This window comes from Larus michahellis, chromosome Z (assembly GCF_964199755.1).
Source record: "Larus michahellis chromosome Z, bLarMic1.1, whole genome shotgun sequence".
Classification (NCBI taxonomy): Eukaryota; Metazoa; Chordata; class Aves; order Charadriiformes; family Laridae; genus Larus; species Larus michahellis.
The window spans coordinates 6,174,388-6,193,919 of record NC_133930.1 but is presented as its reverse complement, the minus strand read 5'-3'; the positions used below and the strand labels follow the sequence as shown (position 1 = coordinate 6,193,919).

The 19,532-nt window shown below is 38.9% G+C and overlaps 1 protein-coding gene across 2 annotated transcripts in view; it reads right to left on the bottom strand.

Annotated features, from left to right (window-relative positions):
* Positions 1 to 19,532, bottom strand: part of RIT2 (Ras like without CAAX 2) — a 195,739-nt gene that overhangs the window by 120,307 nt on the left and 55,900 nt on the right. For both annotated transcript variants that reach the window (XR_012584874.1, XM_074569498.1), the window contains exon 2: positions 15,517 to 15,573. Coding sequence is in view for 1 of the 2 variants with exons in the window: in XM_074569498.1 (XP_074425599.1) it covers positions 15,517 to 15,573 (57 nt within the window). In the remaining variant the exon portion in view is untranslated. The remainder of the gene's footprint in view (positions 1 to 15,516; positions 15,574 to 19,532) is intronic.

Sequence of the window (19,532 nt, the reverse complement as noted above, 5' to 3'; positions counted from 1 at the left end):
AGGATCTGACAGCTACGAATTCACTACTTGTCATTTCAGGGGGAGTAATTAACAAGTTGACTACATCTGCGTGGCTATTAGCCTGGACAGTGCCTTGGATTTAGTAAGGTGTAGATGGCTGACGGCTTCCGTGAAAGAAAGGTTAATGGAGACATTTGTCCTATGATGAAGAATTTTGAATGTAGAGTGATAAAGCATCCACCTCTAGGAAACCATAGCATGAATGCCGCTTCCAATTTCAAAAATCATTTAAGGGATATTTTCTTAAAAGTCATGATATACAGGGAATAGGTAAGTAAATTTTCCACTGGTGGCTATTCACGGGGTTGCAAGTCTTACTTCAGTTCCTTCTATGTTCATGATCCTGATCATAATCACCCTCACTGTATGTGGGTTGCGATACCTATTACAGTAGATGTTAGCATGAGATGAATCATGCCTTACAACTTCAGTATATTTATGTTATGAATTAGAGACCAGAGCCAGCATGTGACAGCATTGTGGTTTATAGTTCTGCATAAACATATAAACTCTCCTGCCTTAATGTCATCAGCCAGATGGACACTTTGCTCACGCTTTACCCAGTCAGGATCTACAGACTAGGAGCTGAATTCCCCAGGTTGTATCAGTGGCTCAATCCAATGAAAGAGTGTATACGAAACGCTACTAAAAGCCCTACAGTAGCTAGGAACCTAAGACAGAAATGTCTCAATTTTCTGTGATAGGTCAATGTTTGGAGTATCACTGTAGGCCTCCACATGAAGAGCTCAGCTCTGAGAATAAGTTCTTCTGTAATAAGAAGAAACACTCTTCAACACTTTGCTACTTCAGATTATTAGGTGGTTCAATTAAAGACTTACTGACTCTAAGCAGGGGAAGGTGAGGATTGTTGGATTGAGTCAAATCAAAACCACAGTTCCTGGGACAGAGGTCTTCTACCTGTATGAAGGTGCTAAGAAAATAAATAAATAGCCTATTTTGTGTAGAACAGACAAAAATATTTTAATAATATTTTCTATTCTTGACTGATTCTTTCTAGATTATTAATATGTTAGATATCATTATGAAATAATTATAATGAATTTGTTTCATTATTATCATTATTGGTAATACCACTATTATTTTAAAATATACCACGGAAATGTTTTGAGATTGTTACAGTTATGAGAAAAGGCACTTTTTTCCTTTCCTAATGTTAATCTGGCTAATCACTGCTTCAGAATAGCAACCGCAATGTCACAATTTTTGGTTATGTTTCTTGTCTCTCTGTTTAGCAGATATACAATTAAACTCAGGTGTTTCTGGGAGGAATAGAAGGGTTATATAGCGTGCTTTGGTCCTCCATTAACACTGTATTCAATGGAGAAGAGAAGATGGCCAAGGCAGGAACGTACCTTAGTTCTAACACAAAAAGTTAATGGAGGATAGAAAATAATAAGTATGAACCATTCACAGTTAAGGGACATTGGTGCCTTTTTGCATGTGAACATGTAGCATAGGTCTTTCATGGCAACATGCAAGAGACTTTTGTTTCCTGTTCCAGCCATGGTAGGCAGATGTTGGGCAGTGATCCTTGAGAAATAGAGTTCATCTGTTTGTCTGCTTTCTGAAACAGGGGAGAAAGGGAAGTCAGATCACTGGCCAGACTGTCAGTTAAGTTCATTCAGATTAGGTAAATGTTCCAAATGAGAACATAAGAAATAGAGCTATAGAAGGTCAACAATCCATCTAATCCATTTCGGAGAGTGACCGATAGCCCAGGGAATTCCACACAATGATTTCTGCTTGGAATATTTTCTCAATTTCCAGTTATTTGCACCTCAAGGGACCTTCTGAACTGGGAGTAGAATCTCTGTCTTTAACAGACCTTGATGGATTTTTTTCTCTCCAAGTTTACCACAATGGTTTTTGAACCCATCTACATTTTTGGCTCGGTAATTGTCCCTATTGTCTTTAAGAACAGAGATCAATTTAGGAAGGAATTTTAGCTCACAGGTCGGTGTCTGAGAGTGACTTTCCATGAGATGGTTAACTCAGATGGTTTTCACATCTTGCCTGTCCCAGAAATAAAAGAATCTCTCTTCTTCTCCTTCATCCCCACTTGTACTCTCATTTCCCCATATGTGCTTCTACACTACCCTTTTTGTCAATTTTTGAGCCTGCTGAATTGTTTTTACTAACGTGATTAAACTCATTAACATGGTAGACAACTCTTCTGTGTTGGAGTGGCTTAGTTTTCTTCTGGACTGCTGTTGAATCAGCTTCAAAAATTGTCCACTGGGTGCCAGGGAGCCAATAAGGCTGGGAGAAGGGCAGAGATGAAAAGCGGAGCTTCCTACTTTTCCACACAAATGCATTGTTAGATTTGGCTGATCTCACAAAACTACAGTCTGTTGCAGAGCTTCCAAAGTCTGTTCCTAGCAGGTGATAGTTCATGCATCATTCCTTGTTCGTGATTTAGGGTAAAGAAGTTAGATATCTCTACATCAGGTCTCCTCTATACACTGTTTCCTTCCCTGAGACCTCTCAGTGTGCTGCAGAGGCTCAGAGCTGGAGCTACTGTCTGGAACCACTGTGGCTGAAGTGAATCTGCTAACACAGCAGATTCTGTTACATTTTCTAAGGCCATGAGCAAGAGACACAGACAGACAAGTGCATTTCCAAGACTAAACTGCAGGCCTAAATGATCATCGGGGTGTTCTGATTAACCTCCAACCTTTGAGCAGGTGTTTGGTGAAATGATAGGGAGAAAATGAAAACTGTAGGAACAGCTGTCTGGGCCGTCTACTCCCTAGAAAAGCATAGACTGCTTTTGCTAGTCTGCTATTGCTTTGTATGAGAGGCATTAGCAAAGGAAAATTACTAGATTAAACACTGTTTTATGAATCTGTGAAAAAGTTAAGTGACAGCGAGCTGTCACCTGGTGTAAACAGCCCTCAAATAACTGCATGATGAGTTGCATTTGTAAGAAAATATGAATGTGACAAAGTAGTAGCAGACACTAAGTGTGTGTCCAGGATTTTAGATGCGATTCATCTTGAGCTTGGACAGGGAAATGTAATTGGTTGCTTTGGATATTTCTTACATGAAGTCTGCAAAATGCTCAGGGCTGAATAATTGGCTTATCAAAGCAAAGTCCCCAAGAAAAAAAGTTTGATAGTAGAGATAGAGATCATGACTCTGATTAGAATGGGGCCAGACTGTGTCATTAGTAAGGAAAATACTGATGTTCTCAACAGAGGAAGAAGCAAAGAATCAAAGCTCATCTTGAGCTGAAAATACATCTAAGTTAGAGGATATATCTCAGACTGAAATGTTGAGACATGATCCAACTGTTATTAATCTGCTCTTTAGAGGGAAACTATCACCTTTTCGAAAAATTATTTCCAAGAGAAATAGGATTATTTTTTTAAAAATCATTTTTTTTTGCATCACAGAGAGAAATATCTGCTATAATTTTCCAGTCTCCATTCTCTATGGCTGCAAATAATTTCTGTTTCCCTTCATGGCAGAATAATAGCAACAGTAAGCAGAAGGTATTTTGTTGCCTCATTGAAATCTAAACTAACTAAGCAGTTTAGGCACTTCTTTTATTTTTAATTTCTTAATACTGCTCCTTCTATTTCTATTAATGGTTTGGTTTTTTTAATCTTACAGTGGGAGCACCTACACTGCCAGACATATGCCAATGCTCTCCTTTCTTTTGCCACATTAAGAAGGAGTCTGCATGGTGAGTCCCACCCTGCATTTTCCTCCCTTCACTGCAGGACATCTATCAAGGCACTCTGAGAGATATCATCATGATCTGTGAAGGCCCTCGTTCTGATGAGCTGTCAGGGAAGGCACTGCAATGCAGATTCAGGAATGTACATTTAGAGCGCTACAAAATATGTGTCTACATGCAAGGTACGTATCTAAAATCCCTGTACACTTAATGGAAGTATAGACTGTATTCAGTTGCCCACATATGACGTATGACTCTTGCTATTTGATACGCTCTTGGGAATCTCGTCTGGCTTTCCTTCACTGGACTAGAAGGGTTCAGCTGCCCCATAGGTCCTATGTCATATCCACAGGGGGTCAGATGACAACAACACAAGACCTGTGGGAGATCCACAGCATTCTAGATCAGGAACATGAACCCAAGCAGGATACTGTAGGGCATCTCAAACGGCTCTCAAAACCTGTGATAAAGGAAATGAGCAAAGACCTATATCTCCACTCCTATATCTCCTTGAATCCCACAAAACTGGAACCTAGATTGCATGTAGGTGTCTGAATGTAAAGCTTAGCTCTAGACATTATCTCTGTTTGCTCTTCTTCACGTACATAAGTTAAAATACTTTATACTGAAAGTGAGGATTAGCCTCTTAATGTGATGTATGATGCAGATAATACCAACAGAAAAATGAAAAATAATAATAAAACACAGGTTTAAGATTATGGTTCAAACGCATGCAGCAGTATTCTTATATATTCTCCATTTCTCATTTTAAATTATGATGAATATGGAACACAAACATGGGCAATTTAACTATGTCTACACAATTAATCTGAATACTCTTGGAAACAGTCTTTTGGAGACAAATTGTACTGGTTCCAGATCATTTTATATGTTATTTATCCAGTCTCAGATAGGGCTACTAAATGTATGAAGAATCATGAATGAAAGGCAGTGGTGACTATTTAGCTATCAATCACATCATAAAAACCAATAATTTTGGAGTTCAAATGCAGTTGTGGCCTGTTCAGTCCAATTAGAATATTTTACCTTCTATGGAAAAATAAGAATGAGAGTGACATTGGGGGCAGAGTATACACATATACACATCTTAGATGTTAGTAGAAATTATCTAGAAAATTTTTGTAAGCTAAAAATTAATTTAAATAGTACTTTTGTGTAAAGATCTCCTTCTCCTGATCTAGTAGATGTGTCCCATCTTTGTCTTCTTTCACTCTGCCATTACTAATGAGCTTGTATTTCCCTTGCTTTATCCTTTTTCATTTTTGTACCTTGAAAACAGATATAATATTCTTTATCACACAGGTATTTTTTGGTACGCATTCCATAACCTTAGGATGTTTTCAGTCACATTTTATCTTTTTTCTTAAATTCACCCACACATTTCCACTATCTTATTAAAGATGAGTTTAAATGTTTTTTATTTGATGCATTGAATGCATTACTTCATTAGGGAACCTCATGGAAATTCATGTGCTTAATGCTAAAGTGCCTCCCATCCCACACCCATTTCAATTAAAGTGTGACATTGACACAGCCTTAATGCCCTCAACTGCTCATTTGACACAATCTCATGCAGCGATATCTCACCAAAACAGGAAGGTGCTTTCGCATCTCGTTTGCATTATGTATTCATTTTAGGATTAGTCACATGGCTAATGAGCATCTTGGAGGCTGTCCAGTTTGCTACACTATGTCATGCTTCCTTTCCTGCCACTCTACTTGCATTAACTCTCTGTGATATTGCCAATGACTGTACAGAGTGTAAATTGCTCTTATCCATTTGTTCCAGAAAATGATCACTTCCACTGCCACTTGGAAATTGTTCCCATTGTTGACTAAAATTAAATATTAAATGCACACTGAAATAATTTCATTTTCATGAAGTGCTAAGGTCTAAAATTTTGCCCACTTACGGTCTAATAGTAAAAGAATTTTGTCCTTCCCCTCCCCATTTACTTACAAAAATAATATGTTTCTGTCTCAAAATTCTGAACTGCGACGTTTGAAGCAAGCCTAAAATACAGTCATTATTCACACTTTATCTTGAAGTGGCATTAAACTCAGACTGACAGCATTAAAATTAGCACTTCAGGTAGCATTTAACTTTTTAATCAATGTTTACTCTGTTTTTTAAACAAATACTGACACATCTATTTGTGTATTTATGTGTATGCACATTTATTCATATCTGCATATAAAGTCTGCAGTTTGAATTTCTTAAGATCTTATGATTTTTTCCAAACTAAGAAAAATAACTAAAATAAAAGACAGTTTCATACATCAGAATGGACAATTCATTGTGATTATTTATTTTGACACCATATCTCTGATCCATACTGTACAGAGGACTTCTCTGAATAAATTCCTATTGGAACAAAAATGCACCACTTATTTACAAAAAAAAAAAAAAAAAAAAAAAGAAAAAAAACCAAACCCAAAACCCCAGAACAAAAAGCAGCCTCTTCCCTCAAAGAAATCCATATCAGTCTTTTAAAAAGTCTTGGACTTAAAAAAGTATTGGACTATCCATCACAACATCCAGTAAATTCTTCAAAAGTACAGGTACTCCTTCTATAAATTATAAACACAGGAAGGAAAACACATAAATAATTCTAAATCTATTTGCATAGCATTTTTAGGATCAAAATTAGCATATTTGAAATATATGTATGCATGACATACAAATCTATGAGCACATGTATCACGTAATGTAGCGACTGAAATATCACAGGATCACAGAATCACAGAAACTTCAGAGTTGGAAGGGACCTCTAGAGATCATCTAGTCCAACTCCCCTGCTAGAGCAGGATTGCCTAGAGCACATTACTCAGGACTGCATCCACGCGAGTCTTGAAAATCTCCAGAGAAGGGGACTCCACAACCTCCCTGGGCAGCCTGTTCCAGTGCTCTGTCGCCCTCACCGTAAAGAAGTTTTTCTGTGTATTTGAACGGAACTTCCTATGTTCTAACTTGTGCCCATTGCCCTTCGTCCTGTCACTGGGAACCAATGAAAAGAGTCTGGCACCATCCTCCTTCAACCCACCCTTTAGATACTTGTATGCCATGATAAGGTCTCCCCTCAGCCTTCTCTTCTGCAGGTTAAAGAGTCCCAGCTCTCCCAGCCTTTCCTCATAAGGGAGGTGCTCCAGTCCCTCAATCATCTTAGTTGCCCTACGCTGGACCCACTCCAGTAGTTCCCTGTCCCTCTTGAACTGGGGAGCCCAGAACTGGATGCAGTATTCCAGTTGTGGCCTCACCAGCACAGAGTAGAGGGGGAGAATGACCTCCTTCGACCTACTGGCCACACTCTCCCCTATGCAGCCCAGAATTCCATTGGCCTTTTTGGCAACAAGGGCACATTGTTGGCTCATGGATAATTTACTGTCTAGCAGGACCCCCAGATCCTTCTCCTCAGAACTACTTCCCAGCAGGTCCACCCCTAACCTATACTGGTGCTTAGCATTCTTCCTCCCCAGGTGGAGGACCTTGCACTTGCTTTTGTTGAACCTCATTAGGTTCTTCTCTGCCCAGCTCTCCAGCCTGTCCAGGTCACGCTGGATGGCAGCACGGCCCTCCGGAGTGTCAGCCACCCCTCCCCGTTTGGTATCATCAGCGAACTTGCTGAGGATACACTCTCTCCCATCATCCAAGTCATTAATGAATATACTGAACAAAATTGGACAGAGTATTGACCCCTGGGGGACACCACTGGTTACAGGCCTCCAACTAGACTCTATGCCGCTGATCACAACCCTCTGAGTTCTGTCACTCAGCCAGCTCTCGATCCACCTCACCGTCACCTCATCTAGCCCATACTTCCTCAGCTTCCTAATGAGGATGTTATGGGAGACAGTGTCAAAAGCCTTGCTAAAGTCAAGGTAGATGACATCTACGGCTCTCCCCTCATCCAGCCAACCAGTTATAACATCATAGAAAGCTATCAGATTGGTCAAGCATGATTTACCCTTGGTAAATCCATGTTGACCACTTCCAATGATTTCCTGTTCCTCAACGTGTTTGGAGATGACATCCAGAATGAGTCGCTCCATTACCTTCCCAGGGACAGAGGTGAGACTAACTGGTCTGTAGTTCCCTGGGTCCTCCTTCTTGCCTTTTTTAAAGATTGGAGTGATGTCAGCCTTCCTCCAGTCCTCAGGCACCTCTCCTGTTCCCCATGACCTTTCAAAGACGATGGAGAGTGGTCTAGCAATAACATCTGCCAGCTCTCTCAGCACTCGCGGGTGCATTCCATCAGGGCCCATGGACTTATGAATGTCCACATTGGCCAAGTGGTCTCTGACCTGGTCCTCCTCAACTGAAGGAAAATCTTCCTCTCTCCAGACCTTCCCCCTTGCCTCCAGGGTATGGGATTCATAAGAGGCAGCTTTAGCAGTGAAGACTGAAGAAAAGAAGGCATTCAGTAGCTCTGCCTTCTCTGTGTCTTCCACCACTAGGGCACCTGTCTCATTCATCAGTGGGCCTACATTTTCCCTAGTCTTCCTTTTTCTATTGATATACTGAAAGAATCTCTTCTTATTGTCTTTAACTGCAGTGGCTAAGCTGAGTTCTGATTGATCTTTGGCCCTTCTAATTTTCCCCCTACATAGCTTTGTTATATCTTGATAATCCTCATAAGTTGCCAATCCCTTTTTCCAGAGAATGTAAGCTTTCCTTTTTTTCCTGAGGTCCATCCAAAGCTCTCTATTTAGCCAGGCTGGTCTTCTTCCCTGTCGGCTCGTTTTTCGAGACATGGGGATGGCCTTCTCCTGTGCTTCTAAGAGCACCTGCTTGAAGTATGACAAGCCTTCCTGGGCACCTTTGCTCTTCAACACTGCCTCCCAAGGGACACTCTTGACCATGCTCCTAAACAGGCTAAAGTCTGCCCTTTGGAAATCCAAGGTGTCAGTTCTGCTGGCTCCCCGCCTTGCCTCGCCAAGAATTGAAAATTCTACCATTTCATGGTCATTGTGCCCAAGACGACCTCCAACCTTTACATCCCCCACAAGACCTTCTCTGTTAACAAACAGTAGGTCCAGTAGGGCACTTCCCCTAGTTGGTTCCTTCACCAGCTGTGTTAGGAAGTTGTCTTCCACACACTCCAGGAACCTCCGGGACTGCTCCCTCTCTGCTGTGTTATATTTCCAGCAGACCTCTGGGAAGTTGAAGTCCCCCACAAGAACAAGGGGAAATGATCGTGAGACCTCTGCCAGCTGCTTATAGAATACTTCATCAGATTCTACATCCTGATTAGGGGGTCTATAACAAACTCCCATCACGATGTCTGCCTTGTTGGCCTTCCCCTTAATTCTTATCCATACACACTCAACACTGTTATTCACACTGTTAAGTTCCAGACATTCAAAACTGTCCCTAACAAAGAGGCCCACCCCGCCACCTCTCTTTCCTTGCCTATCCCTTCTGAAAAGTTGGTAGCCATCGATTACCGCACTCCACTTGTGTGTGTCTTCCCACCACGTTTCTGTGATGGCAACTATATCATAGTTTCCTTGCTGAACAATGGCCTCCAGCTCCTCCTGTTTATTCCCCATGCTGCATGCATTAGTGTAGATGCACTTCAGCTGGGCTAACTGTCCTGCTACTTCCTTGGGGGGACAAGCCCTAATGCTAACACTTTTACCCAGAAGCACTGGTGTGCTGCTCCTGGGCACCACTTTTGTAGTCCTGGTTTCATCCCCATCCCCCTTCAAACCTAGTTTAAAGCCCTATGAATGCGCCCTGCTAATTCTTGTCCCAGGATCTATCTTCCCCTTCAGGTTAGGCTTCCCCCACCTGTTGCCAGCATGCCTGGTTTCCTGTAGATCAGCCCATGATCAAAAAAGCCGAAGTCCTGCCGTATGCACCAGTCTCGGAGCCAGGAGTAATTTGCTGGCTCCTCCTATTTATTACATCTCAACCCCTACAAATGGTGGGACAGAGGAGAACACTATTTGTGCTCCCGATCCCTTAACCAGCCGTCCCAGGGCCCTGAAGTCATTCTTCATTGCCCTTAGACTTCTGGTACCTACCTCATCACCACCTACCTGAAATATCTGCATCATCTCACAGTAGCAGCAGCTTTCTGTGATCAAGATCCCCTGTAATATTTCAAAAATATCAGTGGATAACAGAAAAAAAAAGTTGCAAGTACAAAACACCATTATATTTGAATTGTATATTTCTACTATGTTGCTAGAGGTATGAGTCACTGTAGAAACTCTAACGCACTGGTAAAATAATGTTGAACCACAATGAAAAGGAATGATAGGGAAAATCCATATTCCTAGGGACTGTCACAAAAAAGGGAAAAATAGCTCCTCTGGATTTTTAAAGTTACATGATTATTACTGCACAATGTTTAGGTTAAATTCCTAACTGTGTGTTTGGAGGGAAGGAGAATTGGGAAGTGGAAACACATTTGACGGCATATTTAAGTGAAAGGACTCCTCTGTGTTCTCTGGTCAGTAACAGTAAGCAATTTTCACCATAGGCTCATATGGTGAAAACATAGACTAGACAAAAGGAATATATTCTCATCTTTTGAATCATTTTAAAGCTCACTGCTTTATCAATTTACAGATTAAGTGTAAAATAAAAATAAAATAATGAGAAAACAAAAATCTTCTAAAAATCTTCAAAAGTCAATTGCCCATGGGTGTGCTTCTATGTAGCAAAGAATAGGTCAGGACATAAAATGTATTCATTACACCAAAAAAATCAAACTTCAGAACATTTCTTAGGATTGAAAGGATTTAAGTTTTTATGAAACAAAACATGAAAACAAGTTGGCAGCCATTTATTTTTAAATCAAAGCAAAAAGTATTGTAGATCCCTTGTTTCAGGTTCTTTATGTGTTCCTAACTGATCATACAAGATGGTTTTGTGGATCCTTTGTACGGATTTAATGTTGTTTGGTTTGCTTTTCAACTAGAATATTAACCAGGTTATATCAGTCCTATGCTCTTGTGCTTTGGCAATGGTTTATTGTCCCCGTCTTCTTCACTTAGATGCAAATATATTTCGTAAGAATCTACAGAAATGAAAAACAACTGAAATTGTTATTCTACTCCCATGTCAATGTTTAAGGTGGACAATGAAAAGTTAAAATGGACAAAGTGGACAATCTCACACCATAGAAACCATAGCCAATGGAGAAGCTAGTGCAAGAACATTAGGAAAATCTAGATATTTATTAGGTTCTTATGTCCATGTAAAGCAAAAGAAACAATAGACCTTATCTTAAAGCTCATCTGGAACACAGTAGACTTAGCAGGTTGTATAATATTGGAAATCCGTGAGTTATCTTTCAAACACATCATAGAACTTTTGTTATTATTTCCAGAGAATATAACCTTCTCAGTAACACATATAGAAGCTGCTGTTCCCTTAAATGTTCAAAGACAAATAAAACCACAGCTAGGCAGAATACATTATTTCCAAAGAAGTACACTAAAATATGAGGTGAGTGTGCCCAGAGAAGCTCAGGACAGCTCATGAGTCTCATAAACAGGATACAAATTGCTGAGGAATGAAAGTGGCCTAAACTGTATGACACAAAAGAAAGATACATATTGAGATGCAGAGAGATCAGTGATCTCAGATATAGCTGAAAAGCTATGTTCAATTTCCTGCTTTGCCACTCTGCCGGAGTGAAGATACCTTTCATATGTGGCTTGTTTTGTTTTGTTTTATTTTCTTTCCTCATCATCTGCTGCTGAGTTACTGTGAAAACAAAACTCTGGCTAGATAGATCACTGCTCTGCCCCAAAGTGATAACTTCCCCATGACACAACACATCTGTTTGTGGCTCACTCCTTGCAACTTTCAAGGAATAACCTCCCCTCTGGCAGCTCCTCATATCAGCACAGCCTTGGTCCTGGATATGCTCATTCTGAATCACCTTTCCTTCTGATAGCCCAGAAGATTCTCTAGAACTGTAATATTTTTTTATTAATTAATTAAAGCGTTTCACACTGTCCCACATGACATCCTGGTCTTTAAAGTGGAAAGACATGGATTTGATGGATGGACCACTTGGTGGATGAGGAACTGGTTAGATGGCCACACTCAAAGGGTTGTGGTCAACAGCTCAATATCCAAGTGGAAACCAGTGATGAGTGGTATTCCTTAGGGGTCGGTACTGGGACCAGTGCTGTTAAACAGCTTTGTTGGTGATACAGACAGTGGGATGGAGTGCACCCTCAGCAAGTTTGCCGATGACACCAAGCTGTGTGGCATGGCTGACACACTGGAGGGAAGGGATGCCATCCAGAGGGACCTGGACAGCTGTGAGATGTGGGCGTTTGCAAACCTAATGAAGTTCAACTAGGACAAGTGCAAGGTCCTGCACCTGGGTCGACACAATTCCAAGCACATAATTGTTTTATAGGCTGGGAAGAGAATGGAATGAGAGCAGCCCTGAGGAGAAGGACTTGGGAGTGTTGGTGGATGAGAAGCTCAACGTGAGCTGGCAATATGTGCTCACAGACCAGAAAGCCAACCGCATCCTGAGCTGCATCAAAAGAAGTGTGGCCAGCAGATCAAGAAAAGTGATTCTACCCCTCTCCTACGCTCTCATGAGACCCCACTTTGAGTACTGTGTCCAGGTCTGTAACCCTCAGAACAGGAAGGACATGGACCTGTTGGAATGGGTCCAGAGGAAGGCCATGAAGATGATCAGAGGACTGGAGCCCCTCTGCTGTGAGGACAGGTTGAGAGAGTTGGCGTTGTCCAGCCTGGAGAAGAGAAGGCTCCGGGGAGACCTTCTAACAGCCTTCCAGTACGTTAAGGGGGCCTACAGAAAAGATGGGGAGGGACTCTTTATCAGGGATTGTAACGTTAGGAAGAGAGGTAACAGTTTTAAACTGAAAGAGGAGAGATTTAGATTAGATATGAGGAAGAAATTCTTTCCTGTGAGGGTGGTGCGACACTGGCCCAGGTTGCCCAGAGAAGCTGTATATGCCCCATACCTGGAAGTGTTCATGACCAGGCCGGATGAGGCTTTGAGCAGCCTGATCTAGTGGGAGGTGGGTGAAAACTAGATAATTTTCAAGGTCGCTTCTAACCCAAACCATTCTATGATCTATGATTCTATTATTTTATTAGACTGATGGAAAATAGTTAAAATATGCCTATCAGTGGATGTACAAAAAACTCTGTGATTAATTCTGTGATTTGAAACCAGAGTCGCAAAGTAGGACAAGCAATCTTAACAGTATAAACTTTTTTAGTATACTGAGATTTTCAATGCATTTATTTGCTATTACATGTTAGATAACAAATGATTCCTTCTATTTTTATTTTTTTTTTGGTTTTATGTCCAATTAGAAGAGGTGGTACCACATATTTACCCAAAAGGAAACATACGTACTTAGCCCAAAATTATACTCTGCTGTTTAATACATGTTTTAAAGCATGAATAGAAATAAACCTTTCTCAGGATGTCCTTGACATGTTCTGAGAGACAGAAGTGCTGAACATATAAAACTCAGAGTCGTACTTCCAGTTCTGCCTCTAGCCAGCCTTGTAAGTTTGAACTCAATATTTCATTTCTCTGTTCTCTATCTCCCTCCCTCTTCTCCTGTTTAGTGTTGATTTTACTGAGTAGAAGCTGTCTTTTACTCAAGGAGACCTTCATCTTTATTAGCTCCGCTAAGCATTCCTGCAGTATGTACTTATAATGCATCATAAGCTTTCTTTCTCTTTATGATTATCTATTATTCATATTGTGGCAGTGTCTAGAGACCAATAAGTTAAGATTATGACAAGATACAATATATAGATAAATACAGATGGCAGGTGGATGTTTAATAATAAAGATGGGTATACGTACATAACTTGATGGTGTCAGTAACTATTAATGTTCCTCTTTTCCAATTAAATCTAATGATTATTTTTTCCTGAGTGTAGCAAAATAATTTGTAGCAATTCCATAGTAGTTTTGCCTTCTTTAGAGTTGACATATCTCATTTTTATTTCGTAATATTTTTAATGGTTATAAAGTTACCAATGGCATGAAGAGTTTACACTTTTTTTTATATATTTTCTTTTTTTTATCACTAAAATACCACAACTTACCAGGACTTAATATCCAGGAAATGTAGAAAACTATAGAAATAACAAATCAAAAGAAATACTGCCATTAACTGCTTTACTTAGCAAAGCAGTATTTTTGTAGAGGTTAAAGATGAGTTTGAAATATTTGAAAATTTAAAGATAAAATTTGAAAAAAAAAAAATGTTTTAGATGAGGGAGCTGGAAAAGCCTTTTTCTTTTTTCTTTTTTTCTTTTTTTTCCACAAAGCAATCTTTGTAAATATTAATATTTTTACTGCCTCGCACTCATCAGGCCCAGATTCTGCCGTCTTCTTCTAGGTATAACTAAATATTACACATGGATAGTGCTTATAAATGCAAGAGCTTTTTAGTTAAACTAACTAATAAAGCAACCCTTAAATGAATAAACATTTGATTGTGCTGATTTGTACCTCTATATTACATACATCTTTTACTACATTCATTCATATTACTAATCATAGTACTGCCCAAAAGAAGCTCCACAGAAAAAAAAAAAAAAAAGAAAAAAAAAAAGAGCCTCTGGAGGTCACCTGGATCAAATTCCTGCTCTATCAGGGCTACCTAGAAGAGGCTGCCTAGGACTATGTCTATACAGTTCTGAGTATCTCCAAGGATGGTGACTCCAAAACCTCTCTAGACAACCTGTGACAATACTCTATTGTACTAGGAAGCTTAGAACAGGACACAGTATTGCAGGTGGGTCCTCAATAGTACTGAGTAGGGGGGAAGGATCACCTCCCTCAACCTCCTGTCAACACTCCTAACGCAGCTCAGGATACCATGAACCTTCTTTGCTGCAAGGGCACATTGCTGGCTCATGCTCAACTTGATGTCCACCAAGTGCCTAGCAGGATATCAGTAGATGATACCCAGTGCAATAACAGGAATCCAAAGCTGCTCAAGGCATCAAATTACTTGGGTTTATACCCTGTAAATATCTTCCAAATTTGTACCCAGCTTAGAAGGGGGAAAAATATTTGAAATGTTTTAGTGAGACAGAATTTTTGCCACAACCTTTTTGAATTAATTGTTTCAGAAATAGAAATTCGATTCAGTCAACCAGAATTCATCCCAAATCTCTCTTCCAGCTCACTGTTCCATTGTATGCCAGCCATATCGTCATGCAATGGTCAGCATCTAAACACGGCGGCTTTCAGTGTATTGCAGACATATCTGAATATTTTTGATTACTTAGGTTTAAAATTCAGGTAAATCCAGTGGACTTAGCAAAGTGTGTGAACCCAGAGCATATCTCCAGTATATTAAATTCAGTAGGCACTTGATTTTTCTAAAGAAGGTCAACTAAGAGTTTAAAAGTGGGAAACAGTACTGAAATAACAAAACTTTTAAAAATACACTCCAAACCACACTTTTTACATTATTCTAGTATTTTGAAAGACTACTTTCTATCTTGTAATATATTTTTTTTTCCTATGATTATAATTGCACAGCTGCTAACTGTTAAAGAGCATGAAGCCACAAATCTGTTGTTGGAAGATTTTGTACAAGTATTTCAGGAAAAAATAACTATGGTATTACCATGACACAATTTAATTATCATCACAGAATTAAATTTTAGTCTAAAGTTGACAAATCTTGCTTATATCTAAGTGCTGTTTAGGATCAGCTTCTCACTGTATGGCAATCTTGAATAAGCAGAGATTGAAAGGGATGAAGTCAGAATAGTCTCTACTCACCTATAGTTGGATCATGATAGTCAGGGAACCGATGACTTATGAACTGCATTGTCATTGCTGGAGAGGAGAAAGAAAGAGGGAAGAAAAAAGAATGGTATTACTGTCTTCAAATGACAACAGGGAAAAGAACATGTAGAGAATTCATTCATCCAAGTATCAGCTTAGAAAGTGAGTCAAAAGTTGGTCATGTCTACAGCTGCAAGAATGCATTGGCATTACAGTGATAACCAAGAACTGATACATAGAAAAAAAATGAATTAAACTTCTTTATATGTCTTCATTTCTTCATTTTTAAACTGTATTTTATCAATTGCTGTATTAAAATGTTACATCTGTTTAACACTTGATAAATACTGTTAACCTGATATTGTCTACAGATAAAAATTCCCATGAAGAAAAAATAAAATATAAATTACAAGGCTGATTCATAAAAGTTTTCATGATATTACAAAATGCCAGTACTTGATTTGATTTCTAGTGCCTTTTAGGAATACCTAACTCATTCAATTTCACCTGGCAGACTAATGCTTCTGTTAACCAACTAGAGTTTGGTTTCTTCAGAACAGACTGTTTTATGGTTGAATATTACCTGCTTTTGGAAATGTTAGGAAAGTTACACTAGTCTTCAGGAAAATTGTTTTCCATTTGGAACAGGTGGTGCTCTGGAAGTGAAATTCTAGTTTATGTAAAAAGCCAGAAGCATTCATATTCTGTCCAACCATAAGTTTCCAACATGCCTTCCAAAGTTCATAGACTTTGAATAACCATGAAGGTAGGTTTGGATATTCAGTGTTGACAGTAACACCATTAGTTGTCAGAACAACATGGGAAGTTATGTTAACTTTCTTGTCTTTCCTCAGCAGTTTGAATCTCAGCTCACTTGAAAACTATTGGAATTTACCTACCACTGAGAGCTGTGAAGAAAAGACCTTCAAAAGTGAAAGAGGTGATTTCCAATTGAACAGAAGGGGGGGGGGGGGGGGGAGCAAAAACACCTACAAGAGGTTTTTAAAATATTGATTGATTTTTAAGCCAATTTCATTATTTTAATTTTTCATATTTTTTAATGCCTGCATTAAAATTCCACTATAGTTTCTATGTGTCCATTTGTTTTAAAAAAGTATCACACCTGAATGATAACTATTAGTCACAACACATTAAACCAAACATGAGATTCTGCCTTATGTCCTGAACATCTCAGTTACCTTCAAAATCGGAGGTTATGAACAATAAATGTGACATTTCAAAAATTCTGCATATAAATACTCCAATTTTTAAAGCAGTACTGTTCTAGTTTAATGTTTGTCCTCATACTTTCAAGAATCAGGGGGTTAAGGAGATAGTTTTACAAAACAATACAGACAAGAAGTATTAAACATTTATTGCCATGTTAATAAATCATTGCATCTTTAGTGTAGACAAACATAAATGTTAAGAAGTAGCATTATAAATTCATAGTAACTCAGAGGGGGTAACGGTGCAAAAAAGCTCATTCAGTCTATACATGTTATCGGGGAATAAACCTACCTGCAGTGACACTCATATTTTCTATATTATCTGTTGTTAGATGCATTACTTTTAAGTACTGTGTATGTTTGGACACTTTCATTTCCAGGACACCTGGTTTTTTAATCACGACAGATTTTTAGGCACCTGCATCTGATAACCGTTAGCGGTTTATGAAGAACAAATTGATGCCTAGTATGATCTGCCTAGTTTTCTCTGAGAAGCAAATGCAGCTAGCAGAGATGCTCTTCATATGGTTTATGCATACACACTTTGAGCTTTCTGAGGGCCTGTAACACAAATATATTCAATTTGTTTTGCTACCTGCTACTTTTTCTTGCCAAACTTCTTTTTCAAACCAAACTACCCTGTATTTGGTCTCATTGTGTTTCCTTTTGGAACAATGCCTGCGTCACAAAATCAACTGTAACAGAAATTCTCTGAGGACACCCAGAACTCATGGTAAACATTTTTCCTGTCTCCTGAGACATCCCTAAATCAATACATCATTTATATCCTCATTAAATCCACACTATGTAAGAGGACCTAAATAATTTGGAAGCATCCTACTGATTTTCTACTGTAAGGTGCAAAATATTAGCCACTGGGATGGGCAAAATTTGTATCTCCCAGACCACTCTGTGTGTGTGAATATGCGTGATCAAAACCTTCGCAGGAACCTTGGCTGCACAAAGTGTTTCAGAGGAAGATCAGGAGAACTACTTCTGACTTGTAATGTCAAGTGCAACAATACTGACTTGTACATGCCTGATCCTAGCCCAGAGCTCTACCTGGGCTGATTTGGCTATATATAAAATGAATCAGGAGAGGTACAGAGTTTGAGAAAGGTGCTCAGAAAAGCTCTCTGCATAATGACATGAAATGATCTTACAGTCAACTGGCTAGGGAAATGGGGAACAAAAGCTTCCTTTTATGTGCATTTTCTCCCACAACTGCTTCCATGACAGCCCTCTGTCAAGGGCTCCTCCTAATCACCAACTTAACAAACCTGTTTGGCTTCTTTAGTGCTTGTTAACTTTTGTATGGCAATTGGCACATACTCCAAGAAACAGTTTACGTGGGTTTGTTTTCTCGGACAGAAGGAGTTGAGGTACATTCTCTGATCTTTTTAATCATTGAATTACAACGTAAAATAAGGAAACTGGGGTATAACAGATGGAATTTGCAAGCCGTCTTACTCTGTGTGTTCTTTAAAATAACAATTAGACACAAGAATTTTTGAAGCAGGCGTAACAGGCCACTTCCCCTAAAGAAAAGAACAACTAGCTTTTGGCTTCAAATAAGCAACCCCTTACTCCATGAGGGTGGAGGTAAAGGAAGTATCAAAACCTCAGGTCTGTTGTATGACAATAAATATTCCACAGTCTTGGCTGCCGGACATGTAGAAATTAGTTCTGAATGATGGTCAGAAGTTGGTGGAATGTTTCCCAGAGGAAATGAAGGCTCAATCACCATTGTCATGAAACCACACAACTCATCTGGAGCCTCAGGAATTAGACTTGCTTATAACCAACTCTCTCTGGGCTTCCCAGCAGGACAGCTGGAATACACTGGCTACTTCTCTGATACTTACATCAGCTCCAAAGTAATTTTCCAGAGCAATTTAATTTTGAAAACTAATACAAAAATGGTATGGGTATTCCATGCTGCTTTATGAAAATACTCTTCTTGGTTTCTCCTTTTTTCCTTATCCATTATCCTTTTTTCCATATAAATTAACACTCACACATAACAAAATCAAGCCATCATCAGATATTCTTTTCACTATTTTGCTTTGTAAATCCAAATAAAACTGCTTCAAATTTTTACAGATCTATAAATTAGGTACCTTTAACTTTGATTTATGCCACACACAAAGCACTGTATCAAAATGTGCCTTTAAAGCAGGATATTAAAACAGAATAAATGTGTAAGACCGATATTTGAATAAATATGTATGCATGTAAAAGCAGACTCAGTTAAAAAGTGGTAAAAATCCCAAACCAAACCAAAACAAAACCCTTTTAATCCATAGCATATATTGTGAAACATTTTGAATTGCAAGTTGCCTGAAAAATTTTAATGAATATTTTATAACACTGTGAAGATCATTCCACTTAAATGGGACATGTACATCACTTGGCAACTATGATAAGTAAAAGGATCATTGTTCCAGATGAATAGTATCTTCTTTATATCCACCTGTGGCTAAGCAAGTGCAGATTGCCTCAGCCGAATAAATGTAAGCCTGATATGCATCGCATCCGTATGTAGATTTAAAGTTCTCTTGTGTTTTCAGAATAAAAAAGGGGTTCAGACCCTGCATTTAATTTTTAGATGTTTCCAATTATGTTTATCCAATGTTCATTAACTATCTGGAAAGGTATATGTGATACCTATCCTGGCACTGAAATATAAATGCTTTTTATGAATAATAAACTTAGTCCTGTCTGCTACTTTCAATATAATTCCTACTCTCTTCCTAATAGTATTTTATTTACCACCCAGTA